We start from the raw sequence: 17,077 nt of genomic DNA, 5'->3' as shown, positions 1-17,077 counted from the left end.
CAAAGATATGTAGAGGGACAGGTTGTATTGAGGAAGCAGGGAGGCTGCAGAAGGATTGCGACAGGCTAGGAGAGTGGGCAAGGAAATGGCAGACGGAATACAGTGAGGAAAAGTGTGATGTTGTGCACTTTGGTAGGAAGAATGGAGGCATGGACTATTTTCTAAATAGGGAAAGACTTAGAAAATCAGAAGCACCAAGGGACTTAGGAGTCCTAGTTCAGGATTCTCTTACGATTAACATGCAGGTTCAGTTGGCGGTCAGGAAGGCAAAATGCAATGTTAGCATTCATGTCGAGAGGGCTAGAATACAAGAGCAGGGATGGACTATTGAGGCTATATAAGGCTCTGCTCAGACCCCATCTTGGTTGAATTCTGCATCCAGGGTGTGTGTGAGAAGGTTAGAAAGTAACAGACTCTACTAAATAAACACATGTAGCTTTGTTTTATATTTCCTGAAGTTAGAAAGCACATTAAACTGAAGAAAGGTCGAACAGTAGTCCAAAATGTCACGCTATTTTCGGCAATTTTATACTGTAAAATTGGGGCTTTTTTCAAAGCAGCAAATTGCAGAGATCTAATTTCTGCTAGTCTTCTGTTCCAATGAGAAACATTTTTTTTACATCTTTCTCCCATAGAAAATTAACAGTTTGTCTCTCCCATGTTCAGTTTCACCCAGGTCGTGTTGTCACAAAAATGATGTACTTTTCTTTTGCCACGCTTTGGCATGTCTTCATCCCACTTCTGGCTGTCATTGCCAGATGTTAGTGTGGTAACTGTAAATAGGGGCAAAAAAAATGAGAACTAAACACTGCGTATGTTTTAACTGGAAGCGGAGTGCTCCAAGTATTTGGGGATTTACCTGCTTCACTGACCTTGCTGCTGCAAACCTTACACAGAAATACTTTTAAAGATTGCAAAAATGTCCGAGTACAATAAATGCAAAATCTATTTGCACAACATTTGGGTCAATGTATCTTCCAATGGATAGGCAAATTGCCTGATCCACAAAACTCTAACTTGGCAGAGGATTAGAAAGCGCAAGTTAAAGCTCATTGATACTAAACCATGGAAAGTGAAACTGAGTAGAAAGAGGCAAAATGACAATGAGAGAGGCAAAATTACTATTAATGTGGCACTAATGACCACAGAAATGGGATCAGTCGACCTGCTGCCACATTAACTGGGGCTGAATAGGACATCAACGAAGCTTGAGGGCTGATTGGATGAGAAGGGTGCTCAATGATGAGGCACATTTTCTTGCCAACTCAAGGTGAAAGTTGAAGGTTGCATCTTTCCACACAATTGCATGCTGTGCACAAACCCCAAAACCCCTGACTGTGGTGATCTTTGTGAGGGATTTGCAGGATGGAAGGCATAGTCATCACAAAGATACACAATGCTCTTTTGAAGAACTAAACTCATTTTATTAATACTAAATTTGAGTTTGACACTTATTCAAAATAGTAAACATAAATATAAGAATTAAACTACACTCACTAACACTATATCTACTTAACGAGAACTATAATATCTTAACTAGCTCTGCAATACACTTTGATTCTTGTCTCCTTCAGTTCCAATCCAATCTCCTCCCAGAAGCCCAAGAGCCAATGCAATATATAGTACTGTCCCTTAGCTCCCTCTAGTGTTTAGGCTTAATAGATAGAGGTAGATAGATAGAGAAATACAGCACAGAGCAGGCCCTTCGGCCCACGATGTTGTGCCGAACTTTTGTCCTAGGTTAATCATAGAATTTTGGACACTAAGGGCAATTTACCATGGCCAATCCACCCAACCTGTACATCTTCGGACTGTGGGAGGAAACCGGAGTACCCGGAGGAAACCCACGCACACACGGGGAGGATGTGCAGACTCCACACAGACAGTGACCCAAGTCGAAATCGAACCTGGGACCCTGGAGCTGTGAAGCAATTGTGCTATCCACAATGCTACCGTGCTGCCCTTTAGAAGAAATTAATCTACACTCCATTATTCTACCCTAATCCATGTACCTATCCAATTGCCGATTGAAGGTCCCTAATGTTTCTGACTCAACTACTTCCACAGGCAGTGCATTCCATGCCCCCACTACTCTCTGGGTAAAGAACCTACCTCTGACTTCCCCCTATATCTTCCACCATTTACCTTAAATTTATGGCCCCTTGTAATGCTTTGTTCCACCCGGGGAAAAAGTCTCAGACTATCTACTCTATCTATTCCCCTGATCATCTTATAAACCTCTATCAAGTCGCCCCTCATCCTTCTCCGTTCTAATGAGAAAAGGCCTAGCACCCTCAACCTTTCCTCGTAAGACCTACTCTCCATTCCAGGCAACATCCTGGTAAATCTCCTTTGCACCTTTTCCAAAGCTTCCACATCCTTCCTAAAATGAGGTGACCAGAACTGCACACAGTACTCCAAATGTGATCTGACCAAGGTTTTGTACAGCTACATCATCACCTCATGGCTCTTAAATTCAATCCCTCTGCTAATGAACGCTAGCACACCATAGGCCTTCTTCACAGCTCTATCCACTTGAGTGGCAACTTTCAAAGATCTATGAACATAGACCCCAAGATCTCTCTGCTGCTCTACATTGCCAAGAACCCTACTGTTAACCCTGTATTCCGCATTCATATTTGTCCTTCCAAAATGGACAACATCACACTTGTCAGGGTTAAACTCCATCTGCCACTTCTCAGCCCAGCTCTGCATCCTATCTACGTCTCTTTGAAGCCGACAACAGCCCTCCTCACTATCCACAACTCTACCAATCTTCGTATCATCTGGAAATTTACTGACCAACCATTCAACTCCCTCATCCAAGTCGTTAATGAAAATCACAAACAGTAGAGGACCCAGAACTGATCCCTGCGGTACGCCACTGGTAACTGGGCTCCAGGCTGAATATTTGCCATCCACCACCACTCTCTGACTTCTATCGGTTAGCCAGTTCGTTATCCAACTGGCCAAATTTCCCACTATCCCATGCCTCCTTAATTTCAGCATAAGCCTACCATGGGGAACCTTATCAAATGCTTTACTAAAATCCATGTACACTACATCCACTGCTTTACCTTCATCCACATGCTTGGTCACCTCCTCAAAGAAGTCAATAAGACTTGTGAGGCAAGACCTACCCCTCACAAATCCGTGCTGACAATCCCTAATCAAGTAGTGTCTTTCCAGATGCTCAGAAATCCTATCCTTCAGTACCCTTTCCATTACTTTGCCTACCACCGAAGTAAGACTAACTGGCCTGTAATTCCCAGGGTTATCCCTATTCCCTTTTTTGAACAGGGGCACGACATTCGCCACTCTCCAATCCTCTGGTACCACCCCTGTTGACAGCGAGGACGAAAAGATCATTGCCAACGGCTCTGCAATTTCATTTCTTGCTTCCCATAGAATCCTTGGATATATCCCGTTAGGCCCGGGGGACTTGTCTATCCTCAAGTTTTTCAAAAAGCCCAACACATCTTCCTTCCTAACAAGTATCTCCTCGAGCTTACCAGTCTGTTTCACACTGTCCTCTCCACCAATATGGCCCCTCTCGTTTGTAAATACTGAAGAAAAATACTTGTTCAAGACCTCTCCTATCTCTTCAGACTCAATACACAATCTCCCGCTACTGTCCTTGATTGGACCTATCCTCGCTCTAGTCATTCTCATATTTCTCACATATGTGTAAAAGGCCTTGTGGTTTTCCTTGATCCTACCCGCCAAAGATTTTTCATGCCCTCTCTTAGCTCTCCTAATCCCTTTCTTCAGTTCCCTCCTGGCTATCTTGTATCCCTCCAGCGCCCTGTCTGAACCTTGTTTCCTCAGCCTAACATAAGTCTCCTTCTTCCTCTTAACCAGACATTCAACCTCTCTTGTCAACCATGGTCCCTCACTCGACCATCTCTTCCCTGCCTGACAGGGACATGCATATCAAAAACATGCAGTACCTGTTCCTTGAACAAGTTCCACATTTCACTTGTGTCCTTCCCTGACAGCCTATGTTCCCAACTTCTGCACTTCAATTCTTGTCTGACAGCATTGTATTTACCCTTCCCCAATTGTAAACCTTGCCCTGTTGCACGCACCTATCCCTCTCCATTACTAAAGTGAAAGTCACAGAATTGTGGTCACTACCTCCAAAATGCTCCCCCACTAACAAATCTATCACCTGCCCTGGTTCATTACCAAGTACCAAATCCAATATGGCCTCCCCTCTGGTCGGACAATCTACATACTGTGTTAGAAAAGCTTCCTGGACACACTGCACAAACACTACCCCATCCAAACTATTTGATCTAAAGAGTTTCCACTCAATGTTTGGGAAGTTGAAGTCACCCGTGACAACTACCCTGTGACTTCTGCACCTTTCCAAAATCTGTTTCCCAATTTGTTCCTCCACATCGCTGCTGCTATTGGGGGGCCTATAGAAAACTCCCAACAAGGTGACTGCTCCTTTCCTATTTCTGACTTCAACTCATATTACCTCAGTAGGCAGATCCCCCTCGAACTGCCTTTCTGAAGCTGTTATACTATCTCTAATTAACAATGCCACCCCCCCACCTCTTTTACCATCCTCCCTAACCTTGTTGAAACATCTATAACCAGGGACCTCCAACAACCATTTCTGCCCCTCTTCTATCCAAGTTTCCGTGATGGCCACCACATCGTAGTCCCAAGTACCGATCCATGCCTTAAGTTCACCCACATTATTCCTGATGCTTCTTGCATTGAAGTATACACACTTCAATCCATCTGCTTGCCTGCAAGTACTCTCCTTTGTCAGTATTACCTTCCCCACTGCATCACTACGTGCTTTGGCATCCTGAATATCAGCTTCCTTAGTTGCTGGACTACAAATTTGGTTCCCATTCCCCTGCCAAATTAGTTTAAACCCTCCCGAAGACTACTAGAAAACCTCCCCCCCAGGATATTGGTGCCCCTCTGGTTCAGATGCAACCTATCCTGCTTGTACAGGTCCCACCTTCCCCAGAATGCACTCCAATTATCCAAATACCTGAAGCCCTCCCTCCCACACCATTCCTGCAGCCACCTGTTCAACTGCGCACTCTCCCTATTCCTAGCCTCGCTATCACGTGGCACCGGCAACAACTCTGTCTGTCCTGGCCTTTAACTTCCAGCCTAACTCCTTAAACTTGTTTATTACCTCCACACCCCTTTTCCTACCTACGTCGTTGGTACCAATGTGCACCACGACTTCTGGCTGCTCACCCTCCCGCTGCAGGATCCTGAAGGCACGATCCGAGACATCCCTGGCCCTGCACCCGGGAGGCAACATACCTTCCGGGAGTCTCGCTCGCGACCACAGAATCTCCTATCTATTTTCCTAACCATTGAATCTCCTATTACTATTGCTTTTCTATGCTCCCCCCTTCCCTTCTGAGCCCCAGAGCCAGACTCAGTGCCAGAGACCTGGCAGCTAGGGCCTTCCCCCGGTAGGTCATCCCCCCCAACAGCATCCAAAACGGTATACTTGTTTTGAAGGGGAACGGCCACGAGGGATCCCTGCACTGTCTGCCTGTTAGTTTTCTTTTCCCTGACTGTAACCCAGCTACTCTTGTCCAGTACCTTGGGTGTGGCTACCTCCCTGTAACTCTTCCCGATAACTCCCTCTGCCAACCGGATGATCCGAAGTTCATCCAGCTCCAGTTCCAGTTCCCTAACACGGTCTCTGAGGAGCTGGAGTTGGGTGCACTTCCCACAGGTATAGTCAGCGGGGACACCAGTGGTATCCCTCACCACGCACATCCTACAGGAGGAGCATGCAACTGCCCTAGTCTCCTCCGACTCTGCTTCCAGTCAGCTGTACTCTAAACTCCTGGCTCCCTTCACGCTCTTTGATAAATACAGGAAATAAAATGTAAGGAGCACCTTACTCCCTCCTCACCTAACTCCCTCAGTCACCAAACTCTCACTGTAGCACTCAAATGCAACAAGTTCAGCACTCCCTTTAGTCATCAAACTCTCAATGTAGCACTCAAATGCAACAAGTTCAGGACTCAAGTGCAAACAAAGTCTGCACTGTAACTAGCTTAGATTTATACTGTGACTCTAGCCTCTGAAAACTGGCCGCATCCAATTAACTAATTAACATGCTCCAGCTGCAAGTACCTACAAGTTGAATCTTGTTTCAAGCTGATTCAAAATTCACCTTCTTATAGACCAAACAGCAACTTTTAAGTTAATTAACTAAATAAAAGAAATACTAGACTTTAAATAAAAATGAACCCTTATACTCCCTCAGTCACCAAACTCTCACTGTAGCACTCAAATGCAACAGGTTCAGCACTCCAGTGCAAACAAAGTAATGTAACATTAACTCTTCACATGCTGTACATTTGTATAATCTTACACTGACCTAAATGGAAAGTAAGAAAGAGAAAAACAAAAAAAGCAGAAGAGCATGTGTTATGAGAGAACAGTGAAAGTAGACAGAAGGACTGCAGTACAAAGCCACCAGGGACAGTTATATCAGATTGTATTTTCTGAATTAAGTATGTAAATTCCACATGAGATCCAGTGTTATATATTCAACTTCACAATGATTCTGAATGAACATGTTATAATTGTGGCATCTTTTGAGTCTTGCAATATGTAGTCAAAGTCAATAAATTATTTTTATTTGCTTTAAAGCTTGGCTATGTGAATATTCGCTTCGCTGAGAGCCGTCTGCTTTTTAAGTCTGCCCCTTGGAATTTAGTTACCATGAAGACAGCTGTTCTTAAAAACTATGGACAATATCATGCTTACTTTAAGGTATGCCAGTTGCTGACTTTTTAATTAAGTTGCTGTTTCTATTTATTTTTAATTATTTGTTAAACATGTAGCAGGATGGGCGGCACGTGGTGCAGTTGTTAGCACGACTGCCTACGGCGCGGTGGACCCGGGTTCAAATCCCGGCCCTGGGTCACTGTCCGTGTGGAGTTTGCGCATTCTCCCCATGTCAGCCTGGGTTTCACTCCCACAACTCAAAAGATGTGTAGGTTAGGTGGATTGACCATGCTAAATTGCTCCCTAATTGGAAAAAAATAATAATTGGGTTGTCTAAATTAAAAAAACAAAATAAAAAGAAAATGCAGCAGGGGGCTGAAACTGCAGTCGAGGTGGGTGACCCCAAAATGAATCCACCGGCTCCCATACGTGGAGGGCCCCGGGCTCAAGGTTTGCCTATGTCCTGACACTGTGTTTAACTAAATAAAACAAAGATATCCCTCCAGACCCCTTCCCTTCCCTCCCTCAACCCCCCACTCACTCCTTATGCCCCACCCATGCCAAACTATGCCAACCAATGACCTCAACCATCCTCCAATGGCACAACACATCCCTATGCAAACTAAGTTACCTTCTACCCACCCATGCCCCTTTCACTCTTATACAAACCTAATTCCCCTACACTCTCACCCATTGCTCCATAACGTCTATGCCAACTTAGTCCCATCAACTCAAGTCCCCTGCCATATTTTGCCTTAACCACTCCATGCCAACCTATTGAGTATCATTGGATAGTTTTTGACAGCTTTGACACTTCCTGGATCGCTTTGACAGATTTGACAACTGGACTCCTTAACATTTCCTTGACAGCTGGACAGTCCCTGGCAGCTGGACATATTCTGGATAGCTGGAAATTTCCAGGACAGCTCTTTTACAGCTTGAAAATTCAAATGAATTTATACATAAAAAGGTGCACAATCATGTTCACTTTCAACAATCACAGAGGATGCCTCAACTTTCTCAAAGATTGACTTCCCTCTCCCAGAACGGACTTGGGATGCTATCCAAAGGGGTAACTATCCTCTCCAAAGGGGTACCCTGGTCATCCAAACATATCCAAACACATCCAAACACGTCCACCAAGTTCAGGCCTCCCCATACTTCTAATTTGCAGATCTAATCCGGATTTCATATTCCTGTTTTTCCAATATCCAACTTCAGCGGAGGCGGTGATTTAAATGGCCAGTTGCCTCTGAAAATTGTTTATATGTGAACCCCAGCCTGATTCTAGGTGCATCCCAGTGAAGGTGGGAAATGCTGGGTTCGGGGGGAGATTGAAGAGGCTCTTCATTGTGGTGAAAATCTGGGGGTGTGTCAAAGAATGCAAGATTCCATTTTAATCATTAAACATTTTGGATGAATACATACACTCTTGGGAAAATAATCATTTAAGTAGGTATACAAAAATGCCTTTATCAAATTCAAATACAGTGCAACAGACATAGATTCATAGAATGATGCAATCTTGGCGGAGGCCATTGAACAAATGTGTCAATGTCAGTTCTTTGACACAGCTATCCAATTAGTCTCACTCTCCCGCTCTTTCTCCATAGCTCTGAAAATGTTTCCTTTTATTGAATTTATCCAATTCCTTTGTGAAAGTTTTACTGCATCGGCTTCCACCACGTTTTCAGGCAATGTATTCAAATTATAACTTGCTATATAAGAAAGTTTTCCTACACATTATTTTAAATTAAAACACAGAAACCGTTATTCAGCACAACTGGTCTATGCTGCTCTTTATTCCCCACACAACCCTCTTCTCACCCCTATTAATCTAATCCTATTATCATAGCTTCCGAGTCCTTTCTCCCTCATGCACTTACCTATTGATGCACGATCAATCACTACTGAAGTGAGATTGTAGTCCAATTGAAGGCTTTAATGAACAAGTAGTTACCCCAGCAGCTTCGGTACAGAATGACTGCTGTGGGTGAAACACAGACTCTTATGTTCCGCCTGCTGGGCGGAACCAGCAGGCAGATTCTACCACTTATACTACAGTATAAGGTATCCCACTTAGGTACCGTGATAGCCCTAACATAGCCTACCACACCTACCTTAAATACATCTATATTAATCACTTCAACAACTCCAGGTGGCAACAAGTTTAACATTCTGACTTCTCACTGAGTAAAGATATTTCTCCTGAATTATCATAGAATCTCAGAATTTATTGTGCAGAAGGAGGTAATTTGGCCCATTGCGTTTGCACCGGCTCTCTGAAAGTGCACATTACTTAAGCACACACCTCCACCCTATCCCCATAACCCCACCTAATCTTTTGGACACTAAGGGAAATTTAGCATGGCCAATCCACCTAACCTGCACATCTTTGGCCTGTGGGAGGAAACCAGAGCACCCGGAGGAAACTCATGCAGAGACGTCGAGAATGTACAAATTCCACACAGACACCCGAGGCCAGAATTGAACCCAAGATCCTGGAACTGCGAGGCAGCAGTGCTAACCGCTGTGTTAGTTATTGGATTTATTAGTGGCTCTCATTTATTTATGACTCCGAGTTTTGTACTCCCTCATTACTGGAGACATTTTCACATCTAAGCTATCAAATCCCTGCAGAATTTTGAGGACCTTTTATTTATTTATTTTTTGAAAAACATTTTATTGGAGGCATTTTCAAGCAGATAACAAAGAAGAAAAACACCAAAACCAACAGCGGCAACAGCAAACAACCAAAACATCCTTACACACCCCCCGCCCCCAACAATCTGTTTCCCCCCACCCCACCCACTGTCAACATGGCACTAGTCCGTCCCCTTAAACTTTTAACCCAACCCAAACACAAAAATAACCTCCCCCCTGCCTCTGTCGAATCAATACTCCTTGTCGATGAACAGCTTACACCTTGAGGTGAACCCATCCTCTGCACCCTAATGGTGAACTTGATTTTCACTAAGTGCAGGAACACTGCCAAATCGCTCACCCATACCCCTACGCTCGATAGCTCCGAGTCCCTCCAGCACACTCATACCCCTACGCTCGATAGCTCCGAGTCCCTCCAGCACATTCATACCCCTACGCTCGATAGCTCCGAGTCCTGCCAGCACACTCATACCCCTACGCTCGATAGCTCCGAGTCCCTCCAGCACAATCATACCCCTACGCTCGATAGCTCCGAGTCCCTCCAGCACACCCATACCCCTACGCTAGATAGCTCCGAGTCCCTCCAGCACACTCATACCCCTACGCTCGATAGCTCCGGGTCCCTCCAGAACATTCATACCCCTACGCTCGATAGCTCCGGGTCCCTCCAGCACACTCATACCCCTACACTCGATAGCTCCGAGTCCCTCCAGCACACTCATACCCCTACGCTCGATAGCTCCGAGTCCCTCCAGCACATTCATACCCCTACGCTCGATAGCTCCGAGTCCCTCCAGCACACTCATACCCCTACGCTCGATAGCTCCGAGTCCCTCCAGCACACTCATACCCCTACACTCGATAGCTCCGAGTCCTGCCAGCACACTCATACCCCTACGCTCGATAGCTCCGAGTCCCTCCAGCACATTCATACCCCTACGCTCGATAGCTCCGAGTCCCTCCAGCACACTCATACCCCTACGCTCGATACCTCCGAGTCCCTCCAGCACACTCGTACCCCTACGCTCGATAGCTCCGAGTCCCTCCAGCACACTCATACCCCTACGCTCGATAGCTCCGGGTCCCTCCAGCACACTCATACCCCTACGCTCGATAGCTCCGACTCCTTCCAGCACACCCATACTCCTACGCTCGATAGCTGCGAGTTTCACCAGCCCATCAAAACTTGTCTCCAGGCTATCAGGGAGGCAAAGGCCAATGCATCGGCCTATCTCTCCACCTGCACTCCCGGATCCTCCGACACTCCAAATATTGCCCCTCCGGACTCCTATGAAGACCTATATTAAGGCAACCTTCAGCTTCCCATTTTCCAGAGAAAAGAACTCCAGTTAACGCAATTTTTCCTGCAAGGCATAATTCCTCAGTTCTGGTATCATTCTTGTAATTAAAAAAAAAACATCTTTTTCCGGTGCCTCAATATCCTTTTTACACTGAGCTATGATCACAATATGCTGAACTGTGCATCTAATCAAGGGCATAGACATTCAATATGGCATTTCTGCTTTTCAACATTGTTGCTGTAGAAATTAACGCCAGTGCTTTGTTTTCATTTCTACATTGAGGACATAAGAATTTAAGAAATAGTGTCAGGAATAGGCCATTTGGTCTCTTGACCTGCTCCGTCATTCATTAAGCCCATGGCTGATCTTCTTCCTCAGTTAAACATTTCTGCACTATCCTCATATTCCTTGGTTTCCGCAATACCCAAGAATCTGTCAATCTCTGAATTGAATATACGCAAGGACCGATCATTCGCAGCTCTCTGTGATACATAAGAAATAAGAGGGAGAGTGGACAATAAATTTAAGAAGGATATAGATAGATTTTTAGACTCCAAAAGCATCAAAGGGCACGTGAAAGAGTGCTGGTGTATGGTGTTGAGCTGGAGGATCAGCCATGATCACCGTGGAGCGGCATGGTAGCACATTGGTTAACACTGTTGCTTCACAGAGCCAGGGTCCCAGGTCGATTCCTGGCTTGGGTCCCTGTCTGTGCAGAGTCTGAACATTCTCTTTGTGTCTGCGTGGGTTTCCTCTGGGTGCTCTGGTTTCCTCCACAAGTGCTGTTAGGTGAATTGGACATTCTGAATGTGTACCCGAACAGGCACTGGAATGTGGCAACTGGAGGCTTTTTACAGTAACTGTGGTGATTGTAGATCTGAGCAGATGCAATACAACTGAGAAAGCACTAGAGGGAGCACGGGAGAGCTATAAATACACAGGGACAGGAAGTGAGGACACACTTCACGGAAGGGAGAACTGGGAGCAGGACACAGACACACAGGCAGACAGCATTTGAGGTAGCCGTAAGTTAAGCTCTGAAGACAGAACGAATTCACAATAAAGCATCTTCTCCACCTTTGAGACTACGAGCTTTATTAAGACACGAGGAACAACACAGTAACTTCATTGCAATGTTAATGTAAGCCTACTTGTGGCAATAATATAGATTATTATTATTAATTATCATAAAAGGGCTGAATGGCCTATACCTGCTCCTATTTTCTATTTTCCTATAAGCTCTGTTGAACCCGTTGCAACATTCATTACAATCATGGCTGATTTTGGACTTTAGCTCCGTTTTCCAGCCTGGATCTATGTCCCGAAGAGATCAAAAATCTGACTATCAGCTAAAATATATTCAAAGCTGACACATCCACAAGTCTCTGGGGTAGAGAATTCCAAAAATTCTCTCCAATCTACCCCATCAATCTCTTTCAAAATCTTGTAGGTTTCAATGAGATTGTGTCTCATTCTTCTAAGCTCTGGAGACTATAAGCTCAATTTACCCAGACCTTCACCATAAGGCCACCACCTCATTCCAGCAACCAAATTACTGAATCTTCACTACTGCCTTCCATGCAAATATGTTTTCCTTAAATATGCAGACTAAAACAGCAAACAATACGTCAGATGCGGTCTCACCAGAATGCTGTATAACTGTAGCAAAACTTCTTTATTTCTGTACTTCAAAGCCCTTGCAATGAATAAATTTGAGTGAATAAATTTATCTTCTTACTTGTAAATGCCTCGCCCCTTTTTCCTGAGACTGCAAACTTGAGTTTTAGATTCCCCAGCTGGTGGAAGTACCCTTCCAACATCCACCCTGTTATGTTCCTTAAGAATTTTACTTTCAGTGAGATCATCTCTCTTCTAAATTTGAGGGAATCGCAGCCTAGCTTACTCAATCTCTCTTGACAGGACAATCCCTACATCCCAGGAATCACATTAATGCACTTTTGTTCATTAACAACTGAGTAATTCACAGTATTTTGTTCTGTTTCTTGGTAAAATGATCAAATCATGTTCATATTTTCATTCAGTAATGTAACTTGCTCCACATTTACATTGTCCTCTTTCTATTTGAAAGGTAAAAAATGTGCATCCTGTGCCTGGAATGACTGTGACTCCTGCTTTTGGGACTGTACCTATTGGGGGCCATGTGCGTTTCAAAATTTACTTCCATCCAACTACAGTGTTCAAGTTTGACACCAGAATAAAGGTAAATGAAGAGCAAATGCTTTTAGTAAATTGACATCTTTGGGAAAGATACAAAAAAGGCTGAGATGCAGCATTTTCGAATTAAATATTTATAATATTTTCACAGCTTGACGTTCGCAATTCAAACCTATTGAAGCTACGGGTTGGTGGATCAGTGATACGACCAGTGGCTGAAATTGATGTGGTTAGTATTTCATTGGCTTTTTTTAACTTTGTAACTTGAGTTGTTTTGATTTCAAGATCCTGAACCATGAGCGCACAAAAATAAAATTTTACTGGACCCTTTGTTGAGAGGCCTCCAATAGTTTCTTTAAGGACAACTGGTTAGGCCACTCAGTGTCTGGTACAAAAGATGAAGCATTCATGGTGCAACCTCCACCATTTTTTACCAAACCTTTCATTTGAGTCATAATTCTGCGGCCAAAATTTGACTACTGAGGTGGGTAGCTCGATTTGGACAAGGTCCTGACTTGGCTGACTTTGGTTTAAAGGGCCCATTAGACGCAGGGAAATGCAGCAGAATATAGTTGTACCCACTGTCCCTGGGAGTATATCAAAGGTGCTATGGAAGTGATGAAGGCTGAGGGGGGATGTTTAGAAAGCATGCCTTGGTTTTCTGGGAGTTCATCCTGGTCATTTTGGAAGCTGTTCGGCTCTCTAGCCCTCACTCTCTTCTACCCCCATGCCACTTCCATGCCTATTCATGTCCCGCTCACCCACCCCCTATTGCCACCACTTCCATAGCCACTCACGCATTATCTACCATGGACCAACCTTAGGAGCTATTCTTTCTCATTTTCATGATTTGGACAATAGCGGCATCCCTCTGTCCTGGAATAAGCGCTCGGTAGTGCTGGCCTGTTCTTCGACCATTTCTTTCATCTGGATCTGATTAATCTTGGTCCTGAACAACTGGGGCTGGATTCTCCGCACCCTGACACCAAAATCGTGGCCGGCGCCGGGGTGGAGAATCCATTTCCCTGCACGGAATTGGGATCGGCGCCGGTTCCCCGTTTCTGCAGGCCCTGAAAAGCAGCGTACATGGAGAGTATGCCACGCTGCATATCACCTACCTACGGCCATTGCTGGAGGCTCGCTCCGCCATTCTCTGCTCCCGACCGGCTGAAGTCCCGATGGCGTGGACCACTCATGGTCCCATCTGCCGGGAAACTAGCATGATGGCTGCAGACTCAGTCCGCGGCCGCCCTGGTCGTGGGAGGGGGGGGCTGATCGGAGGGCAGGGGTGCCTTATACGCAGCCGAGCAATGTTTGGGCAGGAGGTCAGGGTCGGGCATGCGGCAGATCAGGGGCTCTCTTTGTGATGTCCAGCTCTATGGTCTGAGTCCGCCATGGAGCACAGCTTGACCGCTGGAGGCCGCCCCATGCGCATGCGTGGCCTCTAAACCGGATGTGCGGGGGGCCAGTATCTGTAGCAAAAGCTGGTAGATTTACACCGGGTCTTGCTAGCCCTCTGCAGGGCTAGGAATATGTGGCTCTTTCATGCCAGTTTTTCTGGCGTGAAAGTCCACAGTTTTTACGACGGCCTGGGGACGTAGTCCCAAAAACAGAGAATCCAGCCCCTTTCGTTTGAAATCATCATTACAAGCAAATCTGTCATAACCTTGAGGAAAAGAAACAAACACCTAGCCATCTAATATTGCTCTCACTCAAACATACTTGATGATGAAAAAATACCCACTAAAGCTTTTAAATTCCTTACATAATTAATCTGTTAAAAAGCAAATACATTTCTATTCAGTAGCCATCTCAAAGACAGTTAATTCTTTAATAGTCTCTTTAAACTGTAAATCCATGACAGTTTAGTGGATAAAAACTCCAAATCCATTACTGAGACTGTATCTTTCGAAACTCAGCCAAGAATTCATAATGGTATAATAATAACACTTGAGAAATGTGAACAAATATTTCCATTCAAACAGTAGACTGGGTAATGTTTTATTATAAGCTACACAGATGGCATGTCAATGAAGTAGGACCTCGATATAAATGGCGTCCTCCATCCTAAACAGGTAGACATCTGCTTTCAAGGGGTAATCAAGTTTACCTCATCCCATTAATTTTCCTCTTCTAGCTGCCCATGTTAAACAAGTGATGAAAATCACTCTCAGTGCGTCACCATTGCTGTTCTGCCTCCTCGTTATGTTGATTGCTTTGCAGTGGCAGGCGAAGGTATTGCCCAAAACCCATATTGGACCATAAAAGCGACTAGGATCTAAATACATGAGTACATTAAAAATAGTACCGATGCCGGAAGTACATCAGTTGCAATCCACCATGTTCAAAATAACATTTAACCACTATGAAGGCCAGAATAAATCATTTTAAACAGTTTCTGGGGGATAAAAAAAACTACAGAAGTTGACGTAGCAGCTGTAGGAGGTCTCAGAAAAAGTAACTGAAAGGAGAAGATAGAAGTGAAAATAGGTGAAAGAGGAGACAAAGTTCCAATTTGTTTTAATTGGTTTGTGTCCAGTATCACTGCTATGTAATTTGCTTATGATGCCAGGTTTTTTGGCTTGGTTACAAACAATTTATTGGGATTTTCTGGTCACTTGCACCACAGTAATCAACAATGTATGCCAGTATATGAATGGAAATGTTTGAAGATATAAAATTTACTTTGCACCATAATTTACTGGCACTTCTGTCTGCCACCACCTTCGCTAACACTGGGCAAGAAGAACAGTCGCACTCCTCCTAGCTCCACAAAAATACTGCAGCCCCTTATCAGCCCACAATTGACCCTCCAGGATTGACTCCTTCCCGGGTCGGACCAAATGGCTGGCTCATTACGGAACTAAGCGTTTCACCTTCCCATTGAGCTTATAGGTGCTTGCTGTTCGCTGGTTGCATTCAAATGAGGCCTCAACGTGAAGGTAGCTTGGACATCCTGACAATCTGCTTTAGGAAGTGGAGACAGGACGGAGGGACGCTGACTGTTAGGGACCTCTACACAGAGGACAGACTAGTGAAGTTCGAGAAACTAACAGAAAAACTACAATTACCCAACGGAAACGAAATACAACACCTGCAGGTAGAGAACTTCTTTTGCAAGAAGACAACAGCATACCACGGACCCCGAGAGGCAAAACGTTAGAGGAACTATTGGACGCAGACAATCTGGGTGGGGGAACTGCAGGGACCCGTGTTGTCGACTGTTCGAGAGTGCATGCTCCCAACTGGATGAAATGTGGGAAAAGTGGGAGGAAGAACTAGGGATGGAAATAGGAATGGGAAATCTGGAGTGAAGCATTAAAAAGGGCCAACTCCACCTTCACTTGCACAAGGCTCATGCAATTGAAAGTGGTGCACAGAGCGCACCTAACAAGAACCTGAATGAGCAGGTTCTTCCCAGAGGTAGAGGACAAGTATGAACGGTGCCAGCAAGGCCCGGCCAACCACACCAACATGTTCTGAGCATGCCCCAGACATGTCGGGTTCTGGACAGCCTTCTTTGAAGCAATGTCCAAGGTTGTGGGAGTGAGGATGGAGCCAAGCGCAAAGGTGACAGTCTTCGGGGTATCGGACCAACCGGAACTATTTATGGGGAAGGGGGCTGACGCCCTTACCTTTGCTTCACAAATTGGCCACTGAAGTATCCTGCTCGATTGGCGAGCAGCAGCACCACCCAAAGCTGGAAACTGGTTGGCAGACCTGTCGGAATTTCTCCACCTGGAGAAATCACATTCGCCAAATGAGGGATTCTCTTTCTGATGCCTATTATTTCTTGCTGTATGTTTTCAAATGCTCTGCTTGTGCCTGGCCTTAGCATCCCTTGGTTTAGAGGACAACAATTGACTTCTCAATTCTGGGAGAATTTTGCTGATTCATTGGGCGCGATTCTCCGGACTCACGACGGTTCGGAGAATAGCGGGCGTCGCAAATTTTTACGGCGACGCTGTTCCGACGCCCTCCCACTATTCTCCGAACCCCGCAAAATCTCGGAGTCGCCATTCCCGACAAACGCCTCCTTCCCGCCCCCGACACGACCAGATTCGCCACTAATAGCCCCCCCCGCTATTCACCGGCCCGGATGGGCCGAAGTCCCGACATCATCGCGCCCTGTTTGCACGGCGTGAAACACACCTGCTATTTAAGTTCGTCAACCAGTCGGGCTGGCTGACGACAGCTTGGAGGAG

At 45.2% G+C, this 17,077-nt stretch overlaps 1 protein-coding gene across 4 annotated transcripts in view; it reads left to right on the top strand.

Moving 5' to 3' along the window:
- Positions 1–17,077, top strand: part of LOC119969087 (cilia- and flagella-associated protein 47-like) — an 868,530-nt gene that overhangs the window by 187,112 nt on the left and 664,341 nt on the right. For all 4 annotated transcript variants that reach the window (XM_038802287.1, XM_038802288.1, XM_038802285.1 and 1 more), the window contains exons 18-20: positions 6,655–6,777; positions 12,787–12,918; positions 13,024–13,101. In XM_038802287.1, the coding sequence (XP_038658215.1) occupies positions 6,655–6,777; positions 12,787–12,918; positions 13,024–13,101 (333 nt within the window). The remainder of the gene's footprint in view (positions 1–6,654; positions 6,778–12,786; positions 12,919–13,023; positions 13,102–17,077) is intronic.

The sequence above is a fragment of the Scyliorhinus canicula genome, chromosome 7, assembly GCF_902713615.1.
Source record: "Scyliorhinus canicula chromosome 7, sScyCan1.1, whole genome shotgun sequence".
Classification (NCBI taxonomy): Eukaryota; Metazoa; Chordata; class Chondrichthyes; order Carcharhiniformes; family Scyliorhinidae; genus Scyliorhinus; species Scyliorhinus canicula.
Note: the sequence above shows the minus strand (reverse complement) of the source record. Positions and strands in the feature narration are given on the sequence as shown.